This window comes from Fusarium oxysporum, chromosome II, assembly GCF_013085055.1.
Source record: "Fusarium oxysporum Fo47 chromosome II, complete sequence".
Lineage (NCBI taxonomy): Eukaryota > Fungi > Ascomycota > Sordariomycetes > Hypocreales > Nectriaceae > Fusarium > Fusarium oxysporum.
Window position 1 is genome coordinate 4,329,903 of NC_072841.1, and position 25,793 is coordinate 4,355,695.

A 25,793-nucleotide genomic window follows, 5' to 3' on the forward strand; every position below is an offset into this window, starting at 1 on the left:
CGGCATCTTAAGCTTTCATATAGTAAACACGGTCAGGAGTAGTAAGATTATCGGATTCGATCTTATGCTATTTCGAGTCGCATGGAATTCTACATCGTATCGCCAAACGGGCATGGTCTGAGTTGTTCGTATTGGAAGTGGAGTGAGGTACGGAGTACAGAAGCTTTAAACCAACCCCCACAGAGTGATCAGCGAAACCCCTGTTGCACCCCTGCTAAGTGTGGCACACCAAACGGATTCACACTCAGCCGCATCTGCATCTGATGGAACTAATGCTTTAGTGGCTGCTCTGCATTCACGTCCATGCACATCTGCCTCTTAGTGTCCAGCATCATTCAGGTCAACGTAGCGTTCTAAGCATATTGTACTTTTGGTAGACTACCGAAGCTGAGTTTATGGCCAGTTGTTCATCATGAGGATGGTTCAAGTAGGATGGTTCAAGTACAGGCCTTGACAAATTTAACAGCCCACTCATTCAGCATGCGAACAACTGCTTCTCATTACTAAATAAGGTATACATTGTGACCCAAGATCCTGCCATAGGAATTGGTTTAGACGGCAAACCGCGATGACTGAGACGCCGGAGTGTAAGATCCTTAAAGATACTGCCAGATATGAAATCGAAAGCCAGCAGCAAGAAAGCAGACTTGTATACCGCAGTAGGTAGGTAAGCAAGGGCAGGAAAGATGCTCGTTCAGGAACAAAAGATACCTTTTCCGATATACCATAGTAGACAGGAAAATCACCTTCCTCATAGGATCTGCTACATTGGCATTCTGTGTGACACCGCGCAGCAGATCGATCTATGCCTGCCTCGGTATCACTGCCACCTTACCTTCTGCCTACTACCTTAAGGAACAAGCGCTCCTCTCTATTGCATTTTTTCTTCCATGCTTCCATTTGAGAAACATCCACACTTTTTTCTTAACCCAAAGACCACCCTCCCTCCTCTTTTCCCTATCCATTTCACACTTGTGGCTCAGGTACCAGTCGAGGCGTATCGCTGCCCCGAGCCGTGAAACTCATCATATTTCTTTTCGTTTCATACCCCCCTCGCCGCAGAAGCCTTTTCGATGGAAGTGGGTAAGCCCCAAACAGCCGATCGAAAGATCATCGTTGGCGTCGATTTTGGGACCACATACTCTGGTGTCGCTTGGGCTGAGAATCGCAACCCATCACGACGGACTTGTATCACGCAATGGCCAGTATCGAGTGCCAACAAGGAAGGACAATCTAGCGATAAAGTCCCTACAAGAATTCGATATAACGGAGACAAAATCGAATGGGGTTTCTCGGTCCCTGTGAATGCACCTCAGCATGAAGTTGTTGACTGGTTCAAGCTGTAAGTGTTCAAACCTACATAAACTTTGGCAGCTGGATGGCTCATACCTTTGAAGGGACTTAGACCCTTCCACACAGGCTGTTGGCTACAATCCAAGCACCGAGGGTGCACGAAGCGGCCGAAACGTCGACGAACTTGTTACCGACTTCATTTCGCAGCTCCTTGACCATCTAATGTACACCCTGCGTGAGAAGCTCGGCAGTGGCCTTGTCGACAGCACTCCTTTGCAATTTGTAATCACTGTACCTGCCATTTGGAGCGACTTAGCGAAGGAAAAGACTAAGAAAGCATGCGAACAAGCTATGATTTCCGTGTCCGAGCACCATGTCCATCTGGTTTCCGAACCCGAAGCAGCTGCCATATATGCCCTTCATGACTTGGACATGAACGGCCTTGACGCTGGAGACACCATAGTTGTGGTCGACGCAGGCGGTGGTACCGTCGACCTGATCTCATACACAATCCTGAGCACGAAGCCTATTCTGGAGGTCCAGGAAGCGGCTCCTGGTTCAGGTGCACTTTGCGGCTCCACGTTTCTCAACATGCGCTTCTCAAAGTTTCTTCAGAGCAAACTCGGCAAGGAAGAGGGCTTCGATGACGAGATCATGGCTGAGGCCCTGGATGTGTTTGAGAACAAGGTCAAGCGCCAGTTTGCTTTAAACGTTGAACCTGACGAGACTTATAACATCCCTGTGGCAGGATTGGCAAACAATAAGTCGCTCGGCATCAGTCGTGGTCGTTTCGCCTTGAAGGCATCGGACGTCAATAAAATATTCGAGCCTGTGGTGCTTGAGGTCATCAGATTGGTAAAGGATCAGATCACAGCTAGTAACGTGCCCGTTCAAGCCATTCTTCTGGTTGGCGGTTTTGGGTCCTCAAATTACCTCAAGGAGCGACTTCGGGCTGCCATAGATAGCTCTGTGCGGATAATGCAGCCCCCCAACGCATGGCAGGCCATTGTACAGGGAGCAGTGCTCAAAGGACTTGCTCAATCCTCCCCAGACTGCGCCGTGGTCAAGGTGGAAAACCGCAAGGCCCGAAAACACTATGGCACTGAATGGAGTGTCCGTTGGGATGAAAAGTCTCACGGAAATCTCAAGAGCGAAAGATATTGGTGCGGTCTTGACGGCTGCTACAAAGTCCGAGTCATGGAATGGTTCATTACGAGAGTAGGTTGACAGACGCCATTTCACTTAGCAAATCCGACCAAACTGACATCACAGTAGGGCTCGACGGTGTCTGAAAACGACCCATATATCGCCGCATTTGTATGGACAAATCCTGTCAGTAAAGGACGCATTCGAAAGGTCAAGATGACTATATACAATGACCATTTGTCTCGAGATGCTCCATTGTCCCGCAACGACAATGTCAAGATGCTCTCAATCGTTGAAGCGGACGTCAATCATATTCCGGAGAATCAGCTACGTCGCAGAAAGGGCTGCGACGACCAATGGTACTACGAGCTGAACTGTAAGATCGAGGCTATATATACCTCCGCATCCACTAGTTATACTCTGATCTATCAAAGTAAGTTTCGTGGAGGCAATTTTGTCATGCTTTATACTAACTGTTCTGACAGACCAGCGCTTTAGTACTGTGACATGTGAATATGTTTAAAGTTATATGCATGCTCACGGTGATTCTTGTATCTGGAGGTTTCAAGCGGTAAACAAGGTAATGATGTCCAAATTTGGACGAACTATGGTGGCTTTGGCACAGATTGCTGGACAAAATCTACCATTCTAGTCTAGTTTGCATAGTTAAAGAAGAGTTATTATCAGTCGGTAACACGGTTCTCGTCATTGTGCTTGTGATCTACCGTACCTACTCAGTACCTACCTACCTAGGTAGTTGATCGTACTTATACCGCCCCAGGGGGTGGGTGCATCGATCAAAGATGGCTTGGAGGAGGCGGGGCGGGCCACATGGGATCCATGTTATAACCTTAATCGGGCACGCACATGGGCCGGGAACTAAGGGTCTAAGGATCGATGTGTCGAATTCGTAGTTGTGAATGGCTTCCATTGCCCTCCGAATAAGTCCAGCAGGTTACCTTCTGCTTTAGCCACCTGCAGGCTTCTCGGGCCAATGTTGTATATAGGGAATGGACCTCAGGTACACGATAAAGATGGCCTCCAGCTGCAGAACTGGCTTTAAAGACACCAGTTTAGCTTTCTTTCTTGCTTTCTTTGATGGTAGCCTTAAGATATCTCCTCTTGAACTTAATGTTGGCAGAGTATATCTAGTCTCCTACTGCCTTGAAATCGTTTCTATGGAAATTTTGTTAACCATCATCAAACATCATACTTGCCTTGCCCACTCAACATTACCTACTAACCTAGGCAGGGCTGTGAAACCTCAGCTTATTCTTGGACGGGAGATCGGGTACCTGCTTCCTTTGCAAAATGCTATGCTTCAAGGGAAGCAAAGGCTACAAGGTGGTACCAAAAAAGAAGAAGGTCAAGGCAGCGACTTCAACTTCAACTTCGACTAATCAGACATCTGCCCCGAGAACCAGAAATGGCACTGGCACTGGCACTGCCGCTGTGACTCAGCCCACGAATAGAGTGGCTGCAAAAAGTACCCGTCCTTCCCCTGATCGATCTAGGAATCCTCCATACTCAAATTCTCGCGCTTCTCCCTCTCGAAGACACAACTCTGAGCAAGGCCCTCCTATTCAACCGCCTCGCCAACAGTCCAAAGTTGCGCGCACCAACAACATGGCCTCCCAAAATGGCATCTTCTATGGGCGAGTGGACTCAGCCATTACGAGTGGTTTTGAAGACGATGAGAGTGCTACTGCAGTGCAAAATCCAACGAGCAAATCTCAAGGTTCATCATCAAGCAACACGGCTCAGTCTCAAGCGTACGATACAACTCCTGCATCTTCAACACAAGCCCCTTTTCGCTATCAACGTCCTTCTTTTCTCGACGACTTTGACTTTACTGCAGAATCTCGTCGCGATTTAGTTGTCGCTCATGGGGTTACTTCTGCTTTGTCGCCTCGACAAGGCTATCATCCTACCCCAGCGTCTATCCTAAACTTTGCAGACTTCGACCTTGAGAATACAGACACTAAGATTTCCGATATCAGACACGACAGAATTCCATCCCATGAACGACCTATAATTAACACCGCCGTCGCCGCCGCCGCTTCATCTTCATCTTCGTCCTCTGCTAGCCCGTACGTTGATCTGCCCGAGTCACTAGACAGTGATGCTACAACAACAAGGGCAATAGACAGACGAGAGTGTATTGTCTGTAGCGACATCAAAGCTACAGATTCTTTTCCAGATTTCGTCACTTCAAAATGCACGCACACCCCTTCTATATGTTTGGATTGCATGGAGCGATCGATCCAAGTGGGCATGAAAAGTAAACGCTGGACCGATATCAGATGTGACGAGTGCCAAGAAAATCTAGAATATAACGACATTCAGCGCTTTGCCGATGAACAGACAATTGCCAAGTATGAATGCGGTACTCAAACAGATGGAATATGACTAACAACGTATAGATACGAAAGACAGGCGCTCCGAGCTGCTGTGGAAGAAGATGAGAACTTCTTCTGGTGTACCTCTGATTGCGGCTCTGGGCAGATCCATGACTCTGGGTCTGCTCAGCCCATCGTCGTTTGCATTAAATGCAGCCATCGCTCATGTTTTCGCCACGGAGTCAACTGGCATGAAGATTTATCTTGCGAGGAGTATGATCGGCTTCAAGAAGATCCGGATTTCCGTGGCCACTTGGAGCTTGAAAATGAAAGGTGGTCGAAGGCTCAAGCAGCTCAAGCAGCTCAAGAAGAGGCAGATCGGGACCTCGCTCGCAGGTTCGTCGCCAAAGAAAAGGCTAAAATTAAGCACCAAGAGGCGCAGGATCAGAGAGAGAGAGAGCGAGAGCGAGAGAGACAGAAGAGTCAACGAGAACGAGAACGAGAGAGACAGAAGTATCAAGAGAGGCGACGAGAGCTAGAGCGAGAGAAGCAGGAGAGGCAACGAGTACGGGTACGAGAGAGACAGAAGAATCAGGAAAGGCAACGAGAGCTAGAGCGAGAAAGACAGGAGAGGCAACGAGCTCTTCGCGAAAAAGCATCGGCTCAGAAGGCAGCAGAAGAAAGGCGCCAAATTGCAGCCAGAAGAAAAATAGAAGAGGCGAAGAGCATTGCCACATTGAGAGCCACAACAAAACCATGTGGAGGATGCGGATGGGCTATCGAGAAGAATTCCGGCTGGTAAGCATCAAATCTTCATGTTCTACGATGGCAAGCGCAGTTCTAACAAACATTCTAGTTCACATATGACGTGTAAGTTCCTTGCCACCTTTGCTATTTTTTATCTTTCCGCACATGCAAGTCTTGTTATAATGCTGCTTCACTATCATGGGTACCGTGCGTTCACATAGGTCTTCCACGTTGGCCACGTTATATGGACACTAATCATAGCAGGTCGGAAATGCAATTACCAATTCTGTTGGACCTGCGGCAAGCCATGGAGCAGAACACACTTGTGTCTTGGCTTTTTCTAGCGTTCAAACTGATTAAATTGAGTAGTGCCAATGGGTCTGCACCAAGTAGCTGAGAAATGCAACAGGATCCATGGGCACTACTCAAGTTACTTAGTTTATACGGTAGGCCACAAACTTTTCGGCTGGCTACAGGCAAAATACCTATGCAGTGCTGATTCTTGTGTATTGCAGGTTCAAAATGTGGGCATGAATTCTGCTGGGATTGCGGCGCCGACCATCGGGCTATCATGAGAGGCGATAACAGCCTGCATAAGGAGACATGCCGGTTTCATCCTCGCAACCGGGGGAGTGGGTAAGATATTGGACTAGGCTTTGAGAGGATGGTTGACGTGAGAGGTTTGGCGGATGGGTTGAGAGTCATGACACCCCCGGGGATGTGTACAAAGCTCTGTTCTTTGAGTTGCCTCGACTATGTATAACGCAAAGCCAGCTCGGTTGTCCATCCTGAGATTTGGCAAGTGGTTGTACATCTCAATATATCACAAACATGCAGGATACCATCAAGTGGTTGGCGATGAAGCTGTTTCAATTATTGCCTGTAATATACTACCACATCAAGAAAACACTTTACGCCGATGTCTAAGCACCTTCGAGAAAATACAGCTATATCTGTGCAAATATTCATTCATGGGTATTCGGTAATGTTTCCACCAAAAACTTAATATAGGTCGTGCCGTCTAAGCAGCCGTCAACTCGGCGATGCGGCGCTCCAATTCGGGGACCTGGCGCAACCGAACCTCCAGCTCTTCCTTCTCATCCTCAAGTTTGAGACGTCGATCGGCATCAAGCTTGGTAAAAACATAGTTGCCCTGGCCATCGAACTGAAGGATGTGAGAGTGATACTTCCACAAACTTCGACGGTGACTGACAGTCATGAGAGTGACGCCTAGAGCCTTTGCCGTATCATACATGGCCTTCTCTGTCTCGAGGGCAACGCTGCTGGTACACTCGTCAAGGATAGCGTACTTAGGGCGATGGTAGAAGAGCCGAGCCATGGCAACACGCTGCTGGAGACCACCAGAAAGAACATCGCGCCACTCAGCCTCAGCGTCCCAACCTTCCTCGTATAATTCGGGTAGGTGCTCAAGACCAAGGATCTTGAGATACTCGAGAAGGTCTACGTCCGTGACACCACGAGCACGCATCTGGCGAAGAGAATCCGGGTAAATTATTTGTTGGCGAAGGGAGCCTCGGGAAAGGTAAGGCCGTTGGGGGATGTAGAAAATGGCGTGGAAGGGGGGCTTGTAGACTGTGCCTCCATAAACAGGCCAGAGACCACCGAGAATGCGGAAAAGAGACGATTTGCCGCAGCCGTTGGGTCCAACAACAAGCAAGTGGTCTCCGTGTTTGAGAGTGAAAGACAAAGCTTTGATGAGTACGTCACCGTTAGGTGAGATAATGGGCCTAGTTGAGCGAATGGGTTAGCGTGGTAACAGGGGACAGTGATCTCTAACTTACACGTCAATAAAGGTGATGTCGTTACTCTCGTGGACAGTTCCACGCCCCTTGAGAACAGCCTCGTTACCTTCGACGCCCGAAGAGGACACGAGCTTCTTCTCGAAGTGACCAGCCTGGACATCATCCATCACATCCAGTAGAGTAGCAACACGAGATGTGTAGCCCGCCAGTTCCATAACCTCTCTGTATGAAAACATGATACGGCCAAATGCGTCGGATGCAGAGAGAAGCATCCGTCTGTTGGTGACAAAGGCTTCTGTTCGATCGCCCATGTTCATCGCGATATGGCCAGGCATCTTGACGAAGACGGGAACACTGCAGAGCATCAGACCAAGTGCGCCCCAAAAATATTTAATAACAAAATCTTCCATGAATCCGTGGTAAAAGCGTCGACGGAGGATGTAGTTGACGTGCTTGATAAGAGTAAAGTAGCCCTTGTCTAACGTGTCCTTTTCAGCGTTGTGGCCGCCGTATAAAGCGACTTCTTCGCTATAATCGATAAGGCGCGAGTGCTGGAAGCGGAATTCGCCCTCCAACCTTGCTTCGTCTGCAACATATTTCCCAAACGGCGGAGTTAGTGCTCTCATCACGTTGGCTGATAATTGAACAAGGAGTGACATGAAGACAACGCCTTCACCGCCAACGCTCTTCGACAAAGACCAGGTATATATTGTCTGAATGTGGTCAGCGACGTTGTTGTTAAGTGCAAACGCTTCAACATACCATATCGAGTAGAGGTTTGGCTAAATTACTGTATAATTCAGCCAGACTATTGGAGAACTTTGATACATCGACCGCAATCAGTTGATCTGGATTCTTTATTCTGTCATCCAAAGCCGAGATACCGTAAAAAGTTAGATTGGATAAGTATTTGTCATGTATATGCTGCGTAAGCCGTGATCGGTATTTAAGCGACAGTTCAGCTTGGTGATACGATAGCTAAAGTAGTCGTGAGCAAGTAACGAATATCTGGGAATAATCAGACTTACCATGGAGTTGGTAAAGGTCGCAGGGACCGCGATGAGCATCCACCATACTATGCGCTTCAAGAATTCCTTTCCGTTTCCTTTCACGAGAGCCTTTACAATAGCACCATCCATCTCGGCGACGCGTAGACTAATTAAAGTCCTGAGAACCAAGAAGAAGCTGTGGCTCATCAGTAACCTCGACTCTTTGCTGCGCCATCCTGGAACAACAATCTTGAGTAGCCGAAGCAATGATCGAAAGAACTCGCGATTCAGCTCGACTTTCTTTCGGGGTGTTTCCTCGCTTCCACTGGATGTGGTACCACGACGGGCTGCGCGCTGGGCAGCTTCACGGGCGGAGGCTGCCTTTTGCTCGGAGATGGCAAGGCGAATTCGATTAACGAGGGCAGCGAACAGTGTTATCCATACAGCGCGTGAGATACGTGTGCGATTGGAAACGTAGAGGGCTGTGAGTTGCGAGATGATACCCCGGAGGGTGCGATCGCCCGGCAAGGCGAGCTTCGATTGCGATGCCATAACGCGCGCGCAGACTCAGAGACTCTGTAGATTAAGTTGACAATGGTACAGTATTATTGAGCGATCCCTAGCGATGACTCTGCAGTCACTTGAAATCGCACTTGAAGTCGAAAAGTAGTCGAGATTGGGGTTGAGCCGAGGCGTATCGACGTCACGTCACAGATCTATTCAAAGCAGCTAAGCGCATGGGGAAATCGGAAGTCGAATGGTATCCAAATAAAAAACAAGCACTGGTTCAAACAAATGTCTTAGGATCAAAGCCCAAAGAGAGGGAGAAAGAATTCAAGGTGTTGAAGGGAGTAAGATTCTTGCGCTACATGACCAAGGACGTCTTGTGAGCTCCAAGATATCGATGGCAGTTTCCCCATACAGAAGCTTCCTCGGTCGATGAATCTGGGGCAGGTGTAAGCCTCCCCACACTTTCCTCTTGCGCTCGGCATGTGATTGACATTTGACTCAACAGCCACAAATCGAGCACAGCCACATTTATCAATCCGAGCCACTTTCCGCGGGGATGACTGAATTTTTGGTCGCATCGCGGGGCAACTTTTCTGAGCCTTTTGGATAAACATAACATCACCGAAATACCTTTCTTATTCCAACCATATCAGCCATCAACTAGCAGCCGGAATGTCCGATGACGAGGGTCTTTCAATCTACGATGAGGTCGAGATCGAGGATATGACTTTTGATGAGGCTATGGGCGTTTACCAGTTCCCATGTCCTTGTGGCGACAAGTTTCAAATCACACTCGAGGATTTGCTGGACGAGCAGGATATTGCCGTGTGCCCTAGTTGCAGTCTCATGATTCGGGTTATTTTTGACCTGGTATGTCTTGCGACAAAAGTTTGCTTGTGGCTTTCTGTTAACAAGTTCAGGATGACCTACCGAAACCTCCCACTTCAGGCACCTCGGGCGGACAGGTTCCTATAGCCGCTTGAGCGAAGCAAGAATGGCGATAGATTCATACAAATTGCGACTACCCATGCGAATAGACCCGGCACGACAGTCACCCTTCCGCCGTGAGCACGACACCCTTTGAGGAGCTTGAAGCTTCTGTGTCCAACCCAACACCGGTAAATCGGCCACAACTTCCGGAATCCTTGAAAATTTTATTTTCGCAACGTCCTCAAACCAACGCGAACAGAAACCCCTGCATGGGTAGGACAAGAGTGGTTCCAGGGTACCTGGAAGCCCGGCTGATACTGGTTCAACGTACTCTGTGTCGCCGCCACAACCAGCCAATTTACAAGGGCAACGGGCAGGGAGGAAGGAATTGAGGCCCCAGCCAGTTCAGATAAGAGCGCAACACAAATGGCATGCCGGAAATAAATTTGCCGCCGTTACTCCGTTGGTTCAGGGTTCCTGCCAAGCTTCCAGAGATAAGCAGGAAGCATGAGGCTCAAGTGAGCTGGGCAGTAAAAGAGACACACTATATTTCACGAAAGAAAAAAAAACCAGAAAATGGTGGTATGCGATTAGTATTAATATAGCTGGAGGTGATTTCGCTCCATTGGTCTATCTATTCTAGTCAGGACAAAACGTTCCCGATCTATCTCCATCGAAAGTTAAACGCGCACCAGCACGGTTCCTCCAGGACTATGCATCAGAATGCATCATGTCCTCATATCCACCAAACCTTGCACAAGTTCCGAATGTCGAAATTTACAGGGCAAGGGCAACAGCGAGAGCACCAGCGAGACCGCTGAGGCCGAGGGCAGCAGCGCCGTTGGCGGGGGTGGAGCCGGAGCCGGAGCCGGAACCAGAGCCAGAGCCAGAGCCAGAGCCAGAGCCAGAGCCGGGCTTAGTACCGTTGGTGGCTGTTAACGTGATGTTAGTTGAACTGCCGTGAGAGGATCGTGAGAAAGGGTTGGAACTAACGGGCACCGGGAGTAGCAACGGGAGTAGCAACGGGAGCCACAGGGGTCTGGGCAGCAGCCGCAACAGCGACGAAAGCGAGGACGGCAGCGGAAGCGTGCATTTTGATGGTGGTTTTAGGTTGTTTGGTCGTTGGTAGAAGAGTTCGAAGAGAATTAAGATCGGGTTTAAACGAGTGTTGGTGTAGCGATTGTAGTTGTAGTAGTTGTTGAGTGGATGCTGAGAATGAGAAAATGTTTGAATGAGCAGAGGAGCTTCGACTCCTATATACCTGAGAACCTCGCAAGGATTGAGAGGAGAGTCAGTCAGTGCAGTACATACATGATGCATGATACCAGCCCCAGGGGGCGGTTGCATCATCCCAACCCCAAGCCACCCACTTCTTTTGGTGTCATCGAGTTCCACCGTTATACTATGCATGACTCCACCGCCAGGATATTTCGATATCACCCAATACCAGATGCCAGGACCTCAACGAGGAAGTTGATCCGGTGCGTCAGTTACAGAGCTGAGAGGGCCCACAATGACTTTTGTTTTCTCTGTCTGAAAATCAAGGCAGAGAGTCAACGCAATCTACAGTGTCAGTTGAGGTTGCAGTGAAAGGAAGACTCTCTGTTGAGTCATGCTGGACTACACTGGCTGACTGCAGTACAGGCTTGACGCGGCTGTACAGTGAGTAATTTGATAATCAACAAAAAATAGATAGACCCAGCCTCGCACCAACCGTTCCGCTGATGCTGATGCTTATGCACTACGGTATATTGTTGCTAGATCAACCAACCAAGATCTGATACTACCCGCAGCCATATGCAAGACGACAAGATATTGACTTGATGGATGCACACCACGGGAGAGACAGCCAGCTACGCATAACAGCACTGCAGAACGTTCAGGTCCAGCCTAGCCAGCCGACGCCAACCTCTAGAGATTCACGGAAACAGGAACAGGCCTCAAGATGATCAGCTGTGCAGTTCCATAAACCTACACGGTTTCACTGGGCAACAAGAGACTTGCGTCATAAACGCAACCAAGTTTTGATTATGTGTATACTGCACTGTATCTAAACCTTTGAGGATCAGGGTACATTCATGAATGGTCGCGGTTGGGCGTGGGTTAGTTTGTTTGGGGATGGTGGAGGCGGATTGCGCAAGCTTTCCAGACCAAGGCAAATAAAGAAGAAAAAAACCGCTCGATTTTGCCAGAGAATGTTTCTAAAAACAACCACAAGATAACTGGAGACGTTGTACAACAACACCAACCAGCCGCTCACTGTTAATACTGGAAAGCATGGACGGAATAATATGCAAATACAAGGAACCTGCGCAAATAGCGGCTGCCGGTATTCCCTATTTCCCCCTTCTCCCGCAGTTGCAGATGAGACCACCATATCCCTGTGCCCTGTTAGCCTGTGCCCTGAAATCTTGCGGCTGGACCAAGTGCTAGGATTGTATTTTGCGGCTCGGACTAATAATCTGTAGATCTGTGTTGGATTTTTTTTTAATTGTGGTTCTGACGCGCAAGCAGAATCAAACAGCTCAGACCAGGCTGCGGCCTTAACCGCGACCACAAAACCACCAGTCAAGGGGAAAAGGAGAGGGAGAGGGAATAAACAGGAATGATCGTCCAGCCACTTTCACTCTATTATCGTTTCCTTACCGCGTATTGCATTAAAACGAAACAGCGCGGACATTCCGACAAGCTTCATCATGATCGATTGCCTTGAACTTTGTCGGTCACTTAGACCAGAGAAACCCCAGCAAAACAGCGAATATGAATGGCCTGTGCGGTTATAGTGGTTCCATAGAAAATCAAGCTCCCTCCCCCTGCCGGCTTCTTGCTAGCTTGCCCTCGGCATGCAGTCTGGCTTGTCTCCCGTCCTCTACCGCTTCCGTCGCCTGCATCGCTACCACACCGCGCACGACGCGCAATTGATGGAACCCATCAGTGAATGTATCCATAATTCCATATTTTAATCTGAATCAACGGTTGGAGGAGAGTGCTCAGGTATAGTGATGATGACCAGGTCCCTTGAATCTGAATATCCCCCCTTCAATCTTTGTCTCCTTTAACCGACCCAGAAAACTCCATATTTTTGCATGAACAAGCTTTCGGGCCCCTTTTGTTTATTATTACTGCTTGTTGCCCCGGAACATTTCTCGATAGCATTCATCATCCATTATATGGTCCCAGGGGTTTGTTACAGACCAACTGGAGATGCAGACGGAAATATTCAATATCGAATTAACAATTGCCCCCTGCCCTGTTCATGTAGCGCTCGGAGAAAAAAGCCAAAGTTAGAAGCTCGGTCAGACTGTCTGTTTCGACATGAGTAAATTTACATTAAATGTCGTTGAAACGAACCATGCAATACACCAAACTCTTCTCTCGCCTCGTTGATGCTATCGACTACCCCTGTCTCATTTGAGTCAACCTTGTTAGCTCAACCATGTTCTGTCAAGTTCTGGAATCCTACTTTGCAACTTGACAATAGGTACCGGAACTATCACGATCACCGCATGACTATTATCGAATCTCGTCACTATCACTGCCACTTTGTCGGCTTACTGTATGTATAGTGGCAAAGCACTACGTGATGTCTGCGTAAGCGTAGGCGCGCACCGAGTTCTACGGACAAGAATAGCCTACCGAAGAATCCTGATTACTGGATCGAGTACGGAGTATCGAGTATCGAGGCGAGTCGAGGCGAAGGGGGAGGCTTACATGGGGTTCGTCAAGCTCAACCCAGATCAGAATCCAAATCACAGCAATTATGCCAGGCATAACAAAGCAAGCCCGTCTCTAGTATAATTGATCGACGACTTTTCCAATTTTAACTCAAAACACAGATCTATCGATCCACATACAGTACACACATCTGATGCAGGAACACGTAACCTCAACCGTTTGCATGCATCCCCGTGTTATACATTCTATGTTGACAACAAGCAAGATCATCTCCTTTTCTTAGCTCCTACATTCAAGCCTCAACATTTTCAAAATGGAATGTTGGCTGTCCAGGGACTGCATGCTCGGCTGCAGGTACTGAAAGCTCCACCTCCTTTCCATCTCCGAGGTTGGTTCCCTTCTTGCTGCCCTCTTCGACTGAGATGATGTGGCAAGCAACCAGGCCGCTAGTTCGCTTCAATCCAGGAACCATCTGCAGGAGAGTCTCCTTTTCGTTGAATGCCAGCTTTTGCTCCAGGACCACGCTCGCTGGCTCACCGGCCTGAAGTCGTCTCTTGAGGTTCTGCACAAATGGCATGGCCTTCTTCATTTCTCCCATCTTGCCAATCTTGCCATTGAGCTCCTTATCGTTGACTGACTTAGCCTCCACGTTCCACATCTCCTTCAAGAGATCAATGTACTTCGCTTGCCAAGCTGGAAATTTGTCCGTGACAAAGATTGTGAGTTGCTTAGGCTTCTTGGGGTCGAACGATGTCTCCTTGCCCTTGGCCTTCTTCTTCAGTTGCAGACCCTCCGCCGAGTTGACGTTGGAAGCAGTGTTTCGTACATAGTCACGCTTCGCCGACAGGGAAGCATCGACCTCCTTAATCTCGGGGAATCGAGCATTATGAATAGTGCCCTCATTCTTCAGCACCTCAAGCCAAATGTACTCAGACCAGTGGGGAGCAACGACCGCCAGCAGCAGAGCCTGTACCTCGATATACCGGAGGGCAAGATCGCGGTGCAGTTTTATGCCGGCTGCTGCGCAGGCTTCTCGATAGAAATCGCGAGCGCTCGTCAACTCATATAGACCAGCCTTTAAGGCCAGCTTGTAGTTGGTGTTGACATACTGCTCAACAGCCTCCTTGATAACCGCGTTCATGTCGTTGTTGAACAAGGCATCCTGGAACGAATTCAACTCACCAGTTCGAAGTTGATCCTGGTCTCGAACCATATCCTCGCACCACTCCTTGAGAGTATATAATCGGAGAATGTTGGTATCGGCAACATCCTCCTCAAAATTGGCATCATTGACTCCATCGCCAGCATCCGCAAGAGCAATACGAGAAGCGTCCGCACCGTATTTCTCTGTCAAGTCTCGGAGAGTCATGAAGTTACCGGTACTCTTGCTCATCTTCTCGCCATTGAGCATTAGATGACCGTTCGCGCGGATACTTTGAGGCCAGTACTCTTGAGAGAATAGGGCCAAATCTAAGAAGTGTTAGTCAAAAGATACTAAATTTGCCTGAAAAGAGGAAACGAAATAAGGAAATAGTCAGAAAAATCTAGAAAAATGTAGGAAAGTCCAGGAAAATTCAGGAAAACTCAGAAAAGTACGGGGAAAATCGGGGAAAGCCAGGAAACAGGAAAAGAAGAAGAAAAGGGTAACAAACGGGAATATAAGAAAAATGTGAGATGATTCGCAATTAAGTCCTGTGTAACACGTTGATTAGTCTCAGGATAGCTTAGTGAAGACACACGTCTTGACTCACCTTGCCCGAGACTCGCACGTCAAGAGGATAGAAGTACTCGAACTCGCGGCGCATGCTCTCCAGGGTCTCCTTGGGGATCTTGCTATTTGTGAGTATCTCGTCACTGAGCTCCTGGCGGCAAAAGACGTAGTCCCAGACTTCGTCAACCATTTGCTCCGGTCCAACATTGGCACTTCCCTTTGTCTTTCCGAAGATGTCCTTATGTAGAAGGTGGGCGATGGTATAGTAGGCCATGTAAACAGTCGAGTCACTCAGACTCTCTACCAAGAATTGAGGATCCCAAGGGAGCTTGGAGCCGAGACCGTAGGTTCGAGCGCAAGCCCACTGGTTCAGCCAGTTCAGGACACCCTCGAAACTGTTCTTGGTCTCAGTTGTGTAAGTGTTTAGGCCATTCTCAACCCAGTCAAGTGCAGTCTTCTTCCATGACTCTTCGCCGTAGTCCAAGTACCATTGGTCCATAAGAGCAACGATACAGTCATCGCCTGATCGACTGACAACCTTGCGCTCAGGCTCAGAGTAGGCAAAGGCTTGACCGGCGTCGATCATTTGTTGTCGGACCTTAGGCTTAGCGACCTCGACCTTCTCGCCCTTGAACTTGCCCACCTTCAGAACACCCTGGTAGAAGCCTTCCTTGTACGCCAGCTCCTTGGCCTCCTCGAGCTGCTTCGTGTCTTTAGGAGAAGCGATTTTGAGCTTCTTGACCAGGAAAGGAGCGCAGAGGTCGCCATAACTAGGTGTATCGATAATGGGGAAGATCTCAAGCTCAGCCCACTCCTTCTGAATCCCATAATAATCAGCCTTCTTGGCCAGGTCGGTCACAGTAGCAAAATCATCAGGACTGTCAGATGGCACGGAGGTGACAACTCCAGTACCCTTTGTAGGGAGAACAGTCTCCATAGGCAAGACACGTACTCCCTCTTTGTGCAATGAGAGGGGAGCATCAACAAGAGTGCCGACCATGTCAGAACCAAGGACATCAGCAACCTTCTCGACGACACCCTCGGTAGCAAAGATACCCTGGTGTGCCATATTACGTGCGGCACGTTCCGTCATGACATAAAAGTCATTGTCGTTGGCCTTAAAAACGCCATAGGTGATCTTGGGACCCACGAAACAGCAAGTTTGGCCATACATAGTTTCGGGTCTTAGAGTAGCCGCGATCTTGTAAACGTTAGCACCCTCCGGGAGCTTACCCTTCAGGGCCTCGGCAGCTTTAGGAGCCCATTCGAGAACCTTGATCTTCAGGGCAGTGTATTCCTGGGGGCCAACACCCTCGCCTTCAGATCGGTCGTGGTCCATACAGGGCTGACCATCCTTGATAGAGTAGATGGTGTATCGCTTGCCGAACTTGATTTTATTCAGCTCCTTGAGACGGTTCATCTGCCATCGAACAAAAGCGTCGTAGTAAGGGTTAGCATCAGTGGTGACAAAAGATCGACGCCAGTCGATACGGCAACCAAAATTGGTCAGGTCTTCCCTGCACAGGGGAGGGAAATGTTGGAGCCAATGTTGAGGGTCAGCGAACTTGTGGATTTCCTCAGTGGGAATTCCGATAGCTTGCATGATCTGGAACTGGTACCTGCGAGGTGTATTAGTAAGTTGGAAATTTCGAGGACAGAAGCTCTATTTACTTCATCTTGACAGATTTCGCCGCAGCTTTGCCCTTCGTAGCCTTGAACTTGGTGATATCCTCCTTGATCTGCTTGACAACGGGGGCTTTCTCTTCGACAACAGGCTCATCATCCTTGTAGCCCGAAAAGTCCTGGCCAAACATCTTGACCTCGTCGACGAGCTTGTCGGCACAAGCCTTGATGGGCATACCAGTGCAGTGGAAGCCCATGGGAAAGAGGGCTCGCTTTCCCTGCATGCGTGCAACACCAGCGGCGAATTCAACCTTGCTGACAGAGAAAGAGTGACCAGCGTGAAGAGTTCCGTTCATGTAAGGGTAGGCCATGCATCCAAAGAACTTGGGCTGCTGCTCCCGAAGTTCGGCGGCGGGAATGGAGTGGAGAGGCACCTCATCCGTGGTGGGTGCATTAGCTTCGAAGACTTTGTCGTCCTGCCATTTCTGTTGATATTTCTTCTCGAGTGCGACCAGAGTGTCTCGCTTCTCGGTCTGCTCATAGTTAGAGTGGCCACTTGAAAACGGTGAAGGAAGTTGGACCTGCACCTTTGAGCTCCTTGGTCTTGGAGATGTTGAGAGCCTCCATGGCCTTGGGAACAGAATCGGTAGAAGCCATAGTCGCAAATGGACGAGACCTGTGAAGAAAGAGAAAATATTGTCAGTTTTTCCCCTGAATAGTATGTTGAAATATGAAGGTTGAGTGAATAATACGCACTTCGAAATTCCGTGGAAATTTTTGAGTCACTGTTTGGAAGGGATTGAATCGGACTTGAGAAGGAGGGGTGAAAATCGCGGGGCACACTCGTAGTGCGTCAAGGTGGCTAGTGAGTGGGCGGTTTTTGTGGCGGTGATGTGGCGCCTATTGGAGATTCTCCAACACTAACGACATTCCTCATGCGAAGCTTCATGTCTTGAACCATTGAGTCACTCGAGGTCGGAAGCGACTTAATCACAATGTTTCCCACGCTGATCAGACGTATGGCCTCATCTTCAAAGGATAGTCTTCTCAAGAAGGCTCCTCTGACGGTGGCAACCAACCCTTACAAGGCCCGAAAAGTGTGGCCTCCGAACTTCAAGCAACTTACTGTCCAGCAACAACTCCGGTTTGAGAAGAAGTACAAACGTCGCATTATCCTAGCAAGTCGAGCACCGCGATGGGTGAAATTTGTCAAGACTGCTCAGCTCCTGACGATTGTTGGTAAGATTATTCTCATGCAATCATTTCCGGGCTCTTATCTAACTCAAGTTCCAGCTGCACTGATCTGGATCTGCTTCTACTCCGAGTTCGAATGGTGGGGTCAGAAGTATAAACCTTCTGAAGAGGTTCGTACATATGATTATAGAAGAACCAAGAACTACTAACGCCATCGTTAGATTCGTAAGAAGACACAATATCTATTCGGCACAGTCGATCCCGAGAAGCGATACGAACGACGACCAGATGCGCCGCCTTTCCATCCCCCAAAGGACGAGCCAGAATCAAAATAGTGTATTCTTTATGTATATTATTCAATACTTGGAGTTGGGCGTTAGTCTCGTAGAGTCGAAACATATATGGATATCTCAACAGGCAGACACATCTTGTAATCCGCTCTATCATGCATTTCATTCGTCGCTCTGAATAGTCGTAACCTTCATCGCCCAGTCCAAGCAAAGTTGGCACCCATACCAAGTCCACTTCCCAGACCAGTAGGTCCTCTGCCTTCGTTCACAGGTCTCTTCGCGACCGTTCCTTGCGCCTTTACCCCTGAGACAATGCGATCCAGATTTGTCTCTATTACCACGCCCCCTATTATCATTTCCGATAAGGTAGAGTGCAGGGTTTCGAAGTTGAAGATCAAGTCCAGCTCACAGACATTCTCGAAGAGCTTGTCAAGGGCCTCCACGTAGACTTGAATCAGATCGATAAGGGCAAGCGGCGATTCGGTCGATGTGGAGATGACGATGAAATAAAGGGTCGCATAGTTGCGATATGTTACTAGTGTTGGAACATCGTTCTGTTCTTCCGAGGAGGTGTGGGAGGTGCCCGAAGCGGCGAGCAGAGGTGGAAGGGGTAGGAAGTTGCAAGATCCGGCCGGTCGATTCGAGACGAGTGTAAATATTTCGGAGATAAGGCGCTGTTGTATACTCGTTTCCTATGAGGCGCATCTGAGTTTCTGGCAACAAAGCTGGAGGGGGACAAAGCATACCAATTGGGTATAGAACTTGGTCAAACGAGGCTGACCTTGGCCGTTGAAGACCAGAAAGGCATTTATCATGATGAAGGACAGGCGCTCTTCATTCCCTCACTCGAATCAATGTAGATGACCTAGTGTAGGTAGGCAAGGTTTGGGTTTCGTATGGTATTGTAGGTAGGTTGAAGCGGTAGATGGTGGGGCATGTGTCTGTAATGAAGACGCGGAGCTGATGACGGGATGCGGGAGCTGCAATCCCGGTACGTACCTCCACTGACGAAATTCATGGTGCAATTGGTCAGTCCCACCTGGCAGCTGCACTTATCCAGACCGCGGGGAGCTTGGTTGCTTCAATTCGTTCATCTTCTGAATAACAGCAATTGACCGAGCTCGTCACCGCGAATGCTATTCTGGTTTTCATTTACGGGCCCTTTCTAACCATTCAATACTATAGTCAGGACGCAATTTCTGAAAGTTGATCTTCTAACAAACAAAATGTCCCGACAAATCGCATTTCAAGCTTCCCGCTTGGCTTCGCGAACGATCCGCTCTTCAACACCCATCTGCCGCTCAAGCTTCCGTATCGCTCCTGCAATCACACACCTTTCCATCCGATCTACCCTTTCGCAAAAATGCTTCTCGACTACGGTTTCCATCAAACGGGGTATCATGCCTGATACGGAGAATCCTGCCAAGCCTTTGAACGAAGCCGAAGAGATCCATCAGAATGCTGTTGTGGCCGATATTACGGAGCAAGAGTACCATGACCTTGCGGACGAGTACCTCGATAATGTTGTCGGGAAGTTTGAGGAACTCCAGGATCAGCGAGAAGACATCGACGTCGACTTCTCAGTACGTATAACTGATGCGATCATCGTCCAACCCCATCTGATACATTTATCTACAGGCTGGAGTCCTCAGCATCAGTTGGCCTGACAAGGGCACATACATCATCAACAAACAGCCCCCCAATAAGCAGATCTGGCTGTCGTCTCCCATCTCTGGCCCTAAGCGCTACGACTGGTGCCTCGTTGGCGAGGGCCAGAACGAGAAAGAGGGCACAGCTGTGGGTGACTGGATCTACGTTCGTGATGGATCCAGCCTAAACCAGGTTTTCTCTGAGGAGCTTGGTGTTGACATAGACGTTCCGAGCGAGGAGTAGAGCTTCCTCCCGAATGCCGATAAAAGACCCAGCAAGCATGGTTGAAGGAGAAGACCATCACAGACAAAGGAAAAGCATTTATGAAGGCGTTGAGGGCTTCGGTTAGCCTAGTGAGGATTGCGATTTATGTTCAATGTATTGTACATGTACTATTTAAGGTCTCTCTGTTCGGGGAATTGGGAATGCCCATGTCAGAACGTATGCAAATAATTGCCGGTTATTCCGTCCAAGATCTGCCATCAACCATACAACTCCTTGTGCCTCGTGTACGTAGTACAGTTGATGTACATGTCCCTTTCATCGTCTCGATGAAGAGCCGCTAGAGGAGCTTCTATAGTACCTCAGGCCTTTGATGGCAAAATACGCATCCGTACCTCTGTTCCTTCTTTGTCTGAGAACTTGATATCTGTGTGTCCGTATTCCAAGAACTTCAGCTACCGTAGGTTTCCGAGGCGAGTCCTGGGCTTAGTGGATTGCTCTTCTTCGCATAAACTTGGGGGAGCCTCAAGTAATCTCAACGGAGACAGATGCCCATAGTTTTATTAAGCATAGCGACCGTCATATCATAATGATTATACGCAGTCGCATTCGCTTCCTTCATCTCCTGTCTAATCGCGACATAAGCACTAGCTCACTCATGAAAATTTATTCAGACTTACTCTGCATATTTCAACGGATCATAAGCCGAGTAATCCTTTTTCCGGTATCTCATCTGCCGGACTCGCAATAAGTTCTTCAAGATCTTATGCTCCAGTCCTTTCTCTTTCGCTGCCGCCTGGAGAAACCATATGGTTCGCTTGATGCCCCGTCCATCATATGTGGCACCTGGCTCGCGAAAGGCCCTCCGGAGTTGATCGCGGGCTACGAAGCGAGCAGGAATTGCGTATTGCACTGCCTTGAGAAGATTTCGATATAGATGTCGATAAGCATGTCTTATCTCGGTCGGGGTAGCCATGCTTGCAGAATTTGGATAGACAGTTTGTATGCCATTCGTGTTCCAGTTACGATGAGTGAGAAGTTATAATGGGCCCACTTTAACTATCATGGAACAAATCGAGTTCATGACAGTAAACTGTGAGAGAGCAAAACCTTACTCCGGAGTGGCGACAACACTTTCTTCAACATGATTACTTCTTTATCTGTATCAAGCCGCTTCTCTCATTATGTATGATATACAGGCCATTATCAGCCGTCTAACTCCATGAAAATTCGGTCTAAATATATCGATCCATAGATCTTCAAAGAAATGCAGCGATCCTCATCCAAAAACACACACATCACCTTCGTTTCGTAAGTCTCCTTTAGACCCTGGCACATTTAATTGATTCTTTCCCATCAAGTGACTCCAATATCCTTCAAGGCGATCGTTGCGCTATCTTATCCTGGCGGTAACGCATCCTGCGCCTTGTGCGCCATCTATATGCAGTTATTCTTATAGACAAACTCCAAAAGACTTCATCAATAGTCATCACGTCGGCCTTCTCGGCCCTCTTCTTGTTGGCCAAGAGGAGCATACCGACCTTGCGCACTGCTGCCACTATCGGACCTGTTTCGTCCGACCACTCTTGATAGCCAGCCACCAATACTTCGTTCATCACCGCCGGTCTGCATCTGGGACTTGCTGTCATCATCGATCGCAGGGGGGTCGAGGGAAAGTCCAGGAATAGCAGATGAGGGTCCAATAAGCCCTCGAGAGGATCCTACAGGAGATCCAGCCCTCATCAAAGAACCAGTTTCAGTGCCGTGTAACGAAGGAGTACCAGCAACGGTACTGGCGTCTCCAAAGAGCGAGTCCATGTCTTCCAGGCGCACGCCACAGGTCTCTGGGTAGATAAAGTATACTTATAATATGTTAGCAATGCGATCGTGTCAGCTCAGACATGACAAAAGAACTTACCAATAACAACACTGGCCACACAGAAGAATGCATGAACCAGATACATGCGCCACTTAATCCATTCCTGGAGGATAGGCGTCATCTCACCCACAAGCCAGTTAGCCGCCCAGTTAGTTGCTGTCGACAGACTGGCACCCTTTGATCGAATGCTAAGAGGGAGAATCTCGGGAGGATAGAGCCAGGGGATAGGTCCCCATGAGTAACCAAAAGCGGCATTGTAGATCATGACGAACAGAACAACCAATCGAGGAGTCCACTTGATGTCGAGGAAGAGGAAGTAAGAGATGAGCGATAGTGAGATGGCCATGGCTGTGGCACCAGAAAGAAGAATCTTGCGTCGACCCCAACGATCCACTAGGTACCACGGAGGAATTGTTGACATAAGATAGGTGAGACTGTTGAAACCAGTCATGAGGACAGCGTCATGACCAACCCAACCAGCAGACTCAAAGACGTAAGGTGCGTAGTAGGAGATGACGTTGATGCCATTGAGCTGGGCGAGCGCTTGGGCGGACATGGCAATAAAAACTCGGGTTTTGTATCGACGAAACATGTCCTTATATGTTCGCTCGCCTTCTTGGCGTTGAAGAAGGACGTTCATCTTGATCTCGCGATACTCGTCTCGAGCCTTAGGATCATGAATATCGCCACCTCCGTACAAGTTAGCAATGACCACCATCCCTTCTTCATCATGGTCGTTGTCCAAAAGCCATCTGTGAAATTAGCAAGCCATTTCGACACATACCAAATATGATTGACTTACCGAGGTGATTCAACAATGACCAGACTGCCGAGCCCAAGCAGAGCACCCATGAAACATTGCAGTCCAAGAGGAATGCGCCAAGAATAGTCACTCTCAATGAAGCCGCAGCCATAGTCAACCCAGACAGATGTTGAGTAACCGACGATGTTTCCTGTGAACTCAATACATGCTAGTTTTCCTCGGTTGTGAGGGGGCGAGATCTCAGACTGATAAACAGGAACAATGGTCGAGAGCATGCCAACTCCGAAACCGGCAACGAAACGTCCAGCCATCATCATGGGCATGGAAGTAGCCAGAGTCTGGAGAGCACCTCCGACGAAGAAGATGCAAGACCCGTAGAAGATGGTGCGTCTTCGACCGATGATGTCGCCAATGCGACCGACCATCAGGGAAGTGATGAATGCACCAATCTCTAAGATAGCAACCATAGTACCAACGTATGCCTTGGAAGGGTGATCAAAGTAATCCATAAAGTATGGTCCACTGGTAATCGATTAGTCAAACCCAAAACGAGTTCAACAGGCATTAGAACTTACGTGATTATACCTGACATGACACCCTGATCATATCCAAAAAGGAAAACACCGAGTGATACGAAGATACTGGTGAAGTAGCTGGTAAAGGTCAGTCTATGACATTGCAAGTGACGAGAGTGCATAATCTTACATCAAGGCCTTGCCTGTTAGGCCATGGATTGAACCTGTACGTCCGGCCATGATGGCGCCGAGTACGCGTTCAGCGCGAGAGGGACCTGGGGGGTTGAAGTTAGGAACCTCGATAGCCTCCTTGTTGATAAGGGCAGATCGCGACTGAGAATGACGGTGGTGATGTGAGTCCTGGATGCGAACCCTCTTCTGGTTGCCGTGCTTGGGATGTCGGCGATGAACGTTGGCCAGAAGTTCGTCCTCAACGTCTGAAGAGAGTTGTAGACGAACAGGGTCGTGCTCGTCGGCCAGCTGCTCGCCAATATCGCCGGTGTCGGTCCACGACGATTCGGAGCCAGAATAGGACGAGCGACGATGAGACTTGGCAACGTCGGAGCGGTGTTGGCGGTTATCGTCGCTATCGTCGTCGTAGTCACGATCGTGGTCGTTGCGGGACGCGAGCAATGACGTCGCTTGTGAATCCGGGTCTTGGTATTGTTGATTATCAGGACGAAGGGTCCGTAGAGGAATGTTTGAGGGAAGACGTGAAGACTTTGAGGGAGGAATTTTGGGAAGATGGGGCTGTTAAGCAGCAGCGCCCGTCTGCAGAGAGATTGAAGGTAAAAGGTACGGAAAGAGAAGGGGAAAGGCCGAGAGACAACGAGGTCATCGGCACCTTGAACGGCCCAGCGATAGACGGAGGGGAATGGGAAAGATGGGGTCGGGTGACCGGGGTGTGGACGGTACGGAATCAGGGTCTATCGGCGTCTATGGGAGGATTCAATGGGTAAAAAAAAGATTGACTGGTGAACACAGCAAAAGATAGTGATACCTGACTGGGGCGCGGGCTCAATTGGGCGTGTGAGGTGGGTTCCTAGTCAGTTGAGATATGCTGTATCAGGCCTTGTTCTTCTGGGCTTGTTGGGACCCCTGGTTGGTGGTAGCTCAAACTGCGTCACTCGGCAGCGTAGATTTGGGGATCAGGTACTTTGGAGTGACCTTGGACAAATTGCGTGTGCGTGAGGTTGAGATGCGGTACAGGCGGAATGCGCGGTAATAATCGGCAAGCAAAGCGCTGTCATGGGCCCTTTGGCTGAATTGATGAACGATCTTCAGAAACAGAACGAACTAGACAAGATCAAACTGCCTAGGATGGGGTCGCAGCTGGGGAAAAGCTGGAGTGCAGCACGCGGAGGTAAGCTGTAGCTGGCTAGGGGTCGGTGCAGTGGACGATAGGCAGATGACCACGATTGAGACAGGATAGGACCTCAAGCGGACAGTTGCTGCACCAAGTGACAAATTTCAATAATAGTCAGGCGAGACAGCAGCAGGGGCAGCGATCACGAAAATGTGCAAGCGATACGTTTGGGGGGGAGGAATGATCGACTTATGGGTGAGGAAAACAGCGCGAAAGGAGGTGATTTGATGATAAGGATGAAGGTTGGTAACGAAGGGGGAATAAAGAAGAAGAAAATGCTGTTCAAGATGAAGGAAGGGCAGCAACTTGAGGGATAGGACAAGTCGACGACTAAAACTCGATCGAGAGCAAGCAAGGGGACGGCTGCTGGAAAATAGTATGTACGGGAGTTTGCCGTTCAGGGGAGGCTTTCAGGAGTCAAGGTCGCGTTTGCCTGGCCTGGGCTGTCAGATTGAGATGGAGGATCTCTAATTACTGCATTGCATCCAATTGTTGCACTGTACTGACTGGGCTGTCTGTATCTGATCTCCATACTCGCTACTCTATCTCAAGTACAGTAGCGATTCCACTTTACCCAATCTCTAATATTGCCTGATTGCATGATCATCAGTCAGTTCGCTCTATCCAGTTTCAATTTCTACCGTTTTCTCAGGGGTAATAATGGCTCATCTCTGCCAGCCTTAAACTCTGAATTTCAACGGTCTTACGGATACAGTACCTTCACGTGCTTCCAGTTTGTCAACTCGATGAGACTGTGTCTAGGAGACTCCACGTTCACAAGCGGGCACTTCTCCACGCTTTTTACTATAGACGCTCGGGGCAAGCTGGCAAGCTTGCCGTCCGTCGTAGGTCATTTCGAACTATCGTGAAGTGTGGGGTGTGTGGACGCGTTATAGAGCCAAGACAGCCATAGTGGGGGTTCACAGGCAGCTTCGTCGATAAAAACCACCGTTTCTCTCAATCAATAGAGAGCAAAATAAGGATGCCACTCTGAAAAGATCTCTCCTCAGCTGAGACAAGTCAGATGAAGCGCTGCTAGATCTGACTCGTAATCGCATCCAAGGCTGTGCAAGCATAGCCAGTCACATGCCTTGTTACCCATTCAGTTGGAACTCGAGTGTGACTGTGGGCGGGAAGCTGGAAATATGCAGGTTCCAGTAATTCCCTCCTGGCAGGACATGCAGTTCA

The 25,793-nt window shown here is 48.9% G+C and overlaps 12 protein-coding genes across 12 annotated transcripts; 6 read left to right on the plus strand and 6 right to left on the minus strand.

The window, feature by feature from the left end:
* Nucleotides 1-1,073: 1,073 nt before the first annotated feature.
* FOBCDRAFT_126762 (uncharacterized protein) lies at nt 1,074-2,962 on the plus strand (the record flags this gene model as incomplete). The annotated part of the gene is made up of 4 exons (XM_031174510.2): nt 1,074-1,342; nt 1,398-2,511; nt 2,569-2,872; nt 2,925-2,962. The coding sequence occupies 4 exons, from the start codon at nt 1,074-1,076 to the stop codon at nt 2,960-2,962; spliced, it is 1,725 nt and encodes a 574-aa protein (XP_031051295.2).
* Nucleotides 2,963-3,750: 788 nt separating this feature from the next.
* On the plus strand, nt 3,751-5,913 carry FOBCDRAFT_288992 (uncharacterized protein; the record flags this gene model as incomplete). The annotated part of the gene is made up of 4 exons (XM_031174511.3): nt 3,751-4,814; nt 4,863-5,576; nt 5,635-5,648; nt 5,790-5,913. The coding sequence occupies 4 exons, from the start codon at nt 3,751-3,753 to the stop codon at nt 5,867-5,869; spliced, it is 1,872 nt and encodes a 623-aa protein (XP_031051296.3). The 3' UTR covers nt 5,870-5,913.
* Nucleotides 5,914-6,484: 571 nt separating this feature from the next.
* Nucleotides 6,485-8,829, minus strand: FOBCDRAFT_288994 (ABC transporter transmembrane region 2-domain-containing protein; the record flags this gene model as incomplete). Its single annotated transcript, XM_031174514.3, has 4 exons — nt 6,485-7,273; nt 7,328-8,001; nt 8,051-8,266; nt 8,317-8,829. 4 exons carry the CDS (start codon nt 8,827-8,829, stop codon nt 6,547-6,549), a joined length of 2,130 nt encoding a protein of 709 aa, XP_031051299.2. The 3' UTR covers nt 6,485-6,546.
* A 630-nt stretch (nt 8,830-9,459) lies between these two features.
* FOBCDRAFT_288998 (uncharacterized protein) lies at nt 9,460-10,408 on the plus strand (the record flags this gene model as incomplete). Its single annotated transcript, XM_059611736.1, has 2 exons — nt 9,460-9,657; nt 9,825-10,408. 2 exons carry the CDS (start codon nt 9,460-9,462, stop codon nt 10,107-10,109), a joined length of 483 nt encoding a protein of 160 aa, XP_059464229.1. The 3' UTR covers nt 10,110-10,408.
* Nucleotides 10,295-11,039, minus strand: FOBCDRAFT_316130 (uncharacterized protein; the record flags this gene model as incomplete). The annotated part of the gene is made up of 2 exons (XM_031174516.3): nt 10,295-10,649; nt 10,711-11,039. Coding segments are annotated over 2 exons (533 nt in total), but the record flags the coding sequence as incomplete, so codon positions are not given.
* Nucleotides 11,040-13,520: 2,481 nt separating this feature from the next.
* Nucleotides 13,521-17,625, minus strand: FOBCDRAFT_216022 (uncharacterized protein). The gene is made up of 6 exons (XM_059609426.1): nt 17,483-17,625; nt 17,312-17,402; nt 16,775-17,259; nt 15,144-16,722; nt 15,045-15,084; nt 13,521-14,862 (listed from the first exon to the last, which is right to left on the minus strand). The coding sequence occupies exons 2-6, from the start codon at nt 17,381-17,383 to the stop codon at nt 13,685-13,687; spliced, it is 3,354 nt and encodes a 1,117-aa protein (XP_059464230.1). The 5' UTR covers nt 17,384-17,402; nt 17,483-17,625; the 3' UTR covers nt 13,521-13,684.
* Nucleotides 17,626-17,675: 50 nt separating this feature from the next.
* FOBCDRAFT_18253 (uncharacterized protein) lies at nt 17,676-18,447 on the plus strand. The gene is made up of 3 exons (XM_031174518.3): nt 17,676-17,965; nt 18,020-18,090; nt 18,142-18,447. Exons 1-3 carry the CDS (start codon nt 17,722-17,724, stop codon nt 18,253-18,255), a joined length of 429 nt encoding a protein of 142 aa, XP_031051303.1. The 5' UTR covers nt 17,676-17,721; the 3' UTR covers nt 18,256-18,447.
* On the minus strand, nt 18,116-19,150 carry FOBCDRAFT_18255 (AP complex, mu/sigma subunit). Its single transcript, XM_031174520.3, has 2 exons — nt 18,957-19,150; nt 18,116-18,902 (listed from the first exon to the last, which is right to left on the minus strand). The coding sequence occupies exons 1-2, from the start codon at nt 19,023-19,025 to the stop codon at nt 18,402-18,404; spliced, it is 570 nt and encodes a 189-aa protein (XP_031051305.1). The 5' UTR covers nt 19,026-19,150; the 3' UTR covers nt 18,116-18,401.
* Nucleotides 19,151-19,274: 124 nt separating this feature from the next.
* FOBCDRAFT_216026 (ferroxidase) lies at nt 19,275-20,226 on the plus strand. The gene is made up of 2 exons (XM_031174521.3): nt 19,275-19,793; nt 19,849-20,226. The coding sequence occupies exons 1-2, from the start codon at nt 19,437-19,439 to the stop codon at nt 20,101-20,103; spliced, it is 612 nt and encodes a 203-aa protein (XP_031051306.2). The 5' UTR covers nt 19,275-19,436; the 3' UTR covers nt 20,104-20,226.
* FOBCDRAFT_216028 (uncharacterized protein) lies at nt 20,227-21,128 on the minus strand. Its single transcript, XM_059609427.1, has 2 exons — nt 20,763-21,128; nt 20,227-20,711 (listed from the first exon to the last, which is right to left on the minus strand). The coding sequence occupies exons 1-2, from the start codon at nt 21,056-21,058 to the stop codon at nt 20,618-20,620; spliced, it is 390 nt and encodes a 129-aa protein (XP_059464231.1). The 5' UTR covers nt 21,059-21,128; the 3' UTR covers nt 20,227-20,617.
* A 106-nt stretch (nt 21,129-21,234) lies between these two features.
* Nucleotides 21,235-23,675, minus strand: FOBCDRAFT_18273 (and other transporter-domain-containing protein). Its single transcript, XM_031174523.3, has 5 exons — nt 23,430-23,675; nt 23,300-23,377; nt 22,764-23,246; nt 22,001-22,713; nt 21,235-21,944 (listed from the first exon to the last, which is right to left on the minus strand). Exons 1-5 carry the CDS (start codon nt 23,477-23,479, stop codon nt 21,562-21,564), a joined length of 1,707 nt encoding a protein of 568 aa, XP_031051308.3. The 5' UTR covers nt 23,480-23,675; the 3' UTR covers nt 21,235-21,561.
* Nucleotides 23,676-23,871: 196 nt separating this feature from the next.
* FOBCDRAFT_197474 (uncharacterized protein) lies at nt 23,872-24,922 on the plus strand (the record flags this gene model as incomplete). The annotated part of the gene is made up of 4 exons (XM_059608872.1): nt 23,872-24,150; nt 24,224-24,391; nt 24,449-24,602; nt 24,720-24,922. The coding sequence occupies 4 exons, from the start codon at nt 23,872-23,874 to the stop codon at nt 24,920-24,922; spliced, it is 804 nt and encodes a 267-aa protein (XP_059466809.1).
* Nucleotides 24,923-25,793: the final 871 nt, after the last annotated feature.

Bases quoted from the DNA above. Each gene is read 5' to 3' on its own strand.
- FOBCDRAFT_216022 (XM_059609426.1), bottom strand. From the start codon at position 17,383: ATGGCTTCTACCGATTCTGTTCCCAAGGCCATGGAGGCTCTCAACATC. The intron at 15,085-15,143 runs GTGAGTCAAGAC...CGTGTTACACAG, and splicing joins ACGTGCGAGTCTCGGGCAAG to GACTTAATTGCGAATCATCT. The intron at 14,863-15,044 runs GTTTGTTACCCT...AACACTTCTTAG, and splicing joins CACATTTTTCTTATATTCCC to ATTTGGCCCTATTCTCTCAA.
- FOBCDRAFT_18253 (XM_031174518.3), top strand. From the start codon at position 17,722: ATGTTTCCCACGCTGATCAGACGTATGGCCTCATCTTCAAAGGATAGT. The intron at 17,966-18,019 runs GTAAGATTATTC...CTCAAGTTCCAG, and splicing joins TCAGCTCCTGACGATTGTTG to CTGCACTGATCTGGATCTGC. The intron at 18,091-18,141 runs GTTCGTACATAT...CGCCATCGTTAG, and splicing joins AGTATAAACCTTCTGAAGAG to ATTCGTAAGAAGACACAATA.
- FOBCDRAFT_18255 (XM_031174520.3), bottom strand. From the start codon at position 19,025: ATGATAAATGCCTTTCTGGTCTTCAACGGCCAAGGTCAGCCTCGTTTG. The intron at 18,903-18,956 runs GTATGCTTTGTC...TGCGCCTCATAG, and splicing joins CCAAGTTCTATACCCAATTG to GAAACGAGTATACAACAGCG.
- FOBCDRAFT_216026 (XM_031174521.3), top strand. From the start codon at position 19,437: ATGTCCCGACAAATCGCATTTCAAGCTTCCCGCTTGGCTTCGCGAACG. The intron at 19,794-19,848 runs GTACGTATAACT...ATTTATCTACAG, and splicing joins ACATCGACGTCGACTTCTCA to GCTGGAGTCCTCAGCATCAG.
- FOBCDRAFT_216028 (XM_059609427.1), bottom strand. From the start codon at position 21,058: ATGGCTACCCCGACCGAGATAAGACATGCTTATCGACATCTATATCGA. The intron at 20,712-20,762 runs GTAAGTCTGAAT...TGTCGCGATTAG, and splicing joins GATCCGTTGAAATATGCAGA to ACAGGAGATGAAGGAAGCGA.
- FOBCDRAFT_18273 (XM_031174523.3), bottom strand. From the start codon at position 23,479: ATGGCCGGACGTACAGGTTCAATCCATGGCCTAACAGGCAAGGCCTTG. The intron at 23,378-23,429 runs GTAAGATTATGC...GACCTTTACCAG, and splicing joins CTAACAGGCAAGGCCTTGAT to CTACTTCACCAGTATCTTCG. The intron at 22,714-22,763 runs GTAAGTCAATCA...CTAATTTCACAG, and splicing joins GTCATTGTTGAATCACCTCG to ATGGCTTTTGGACAACGACC.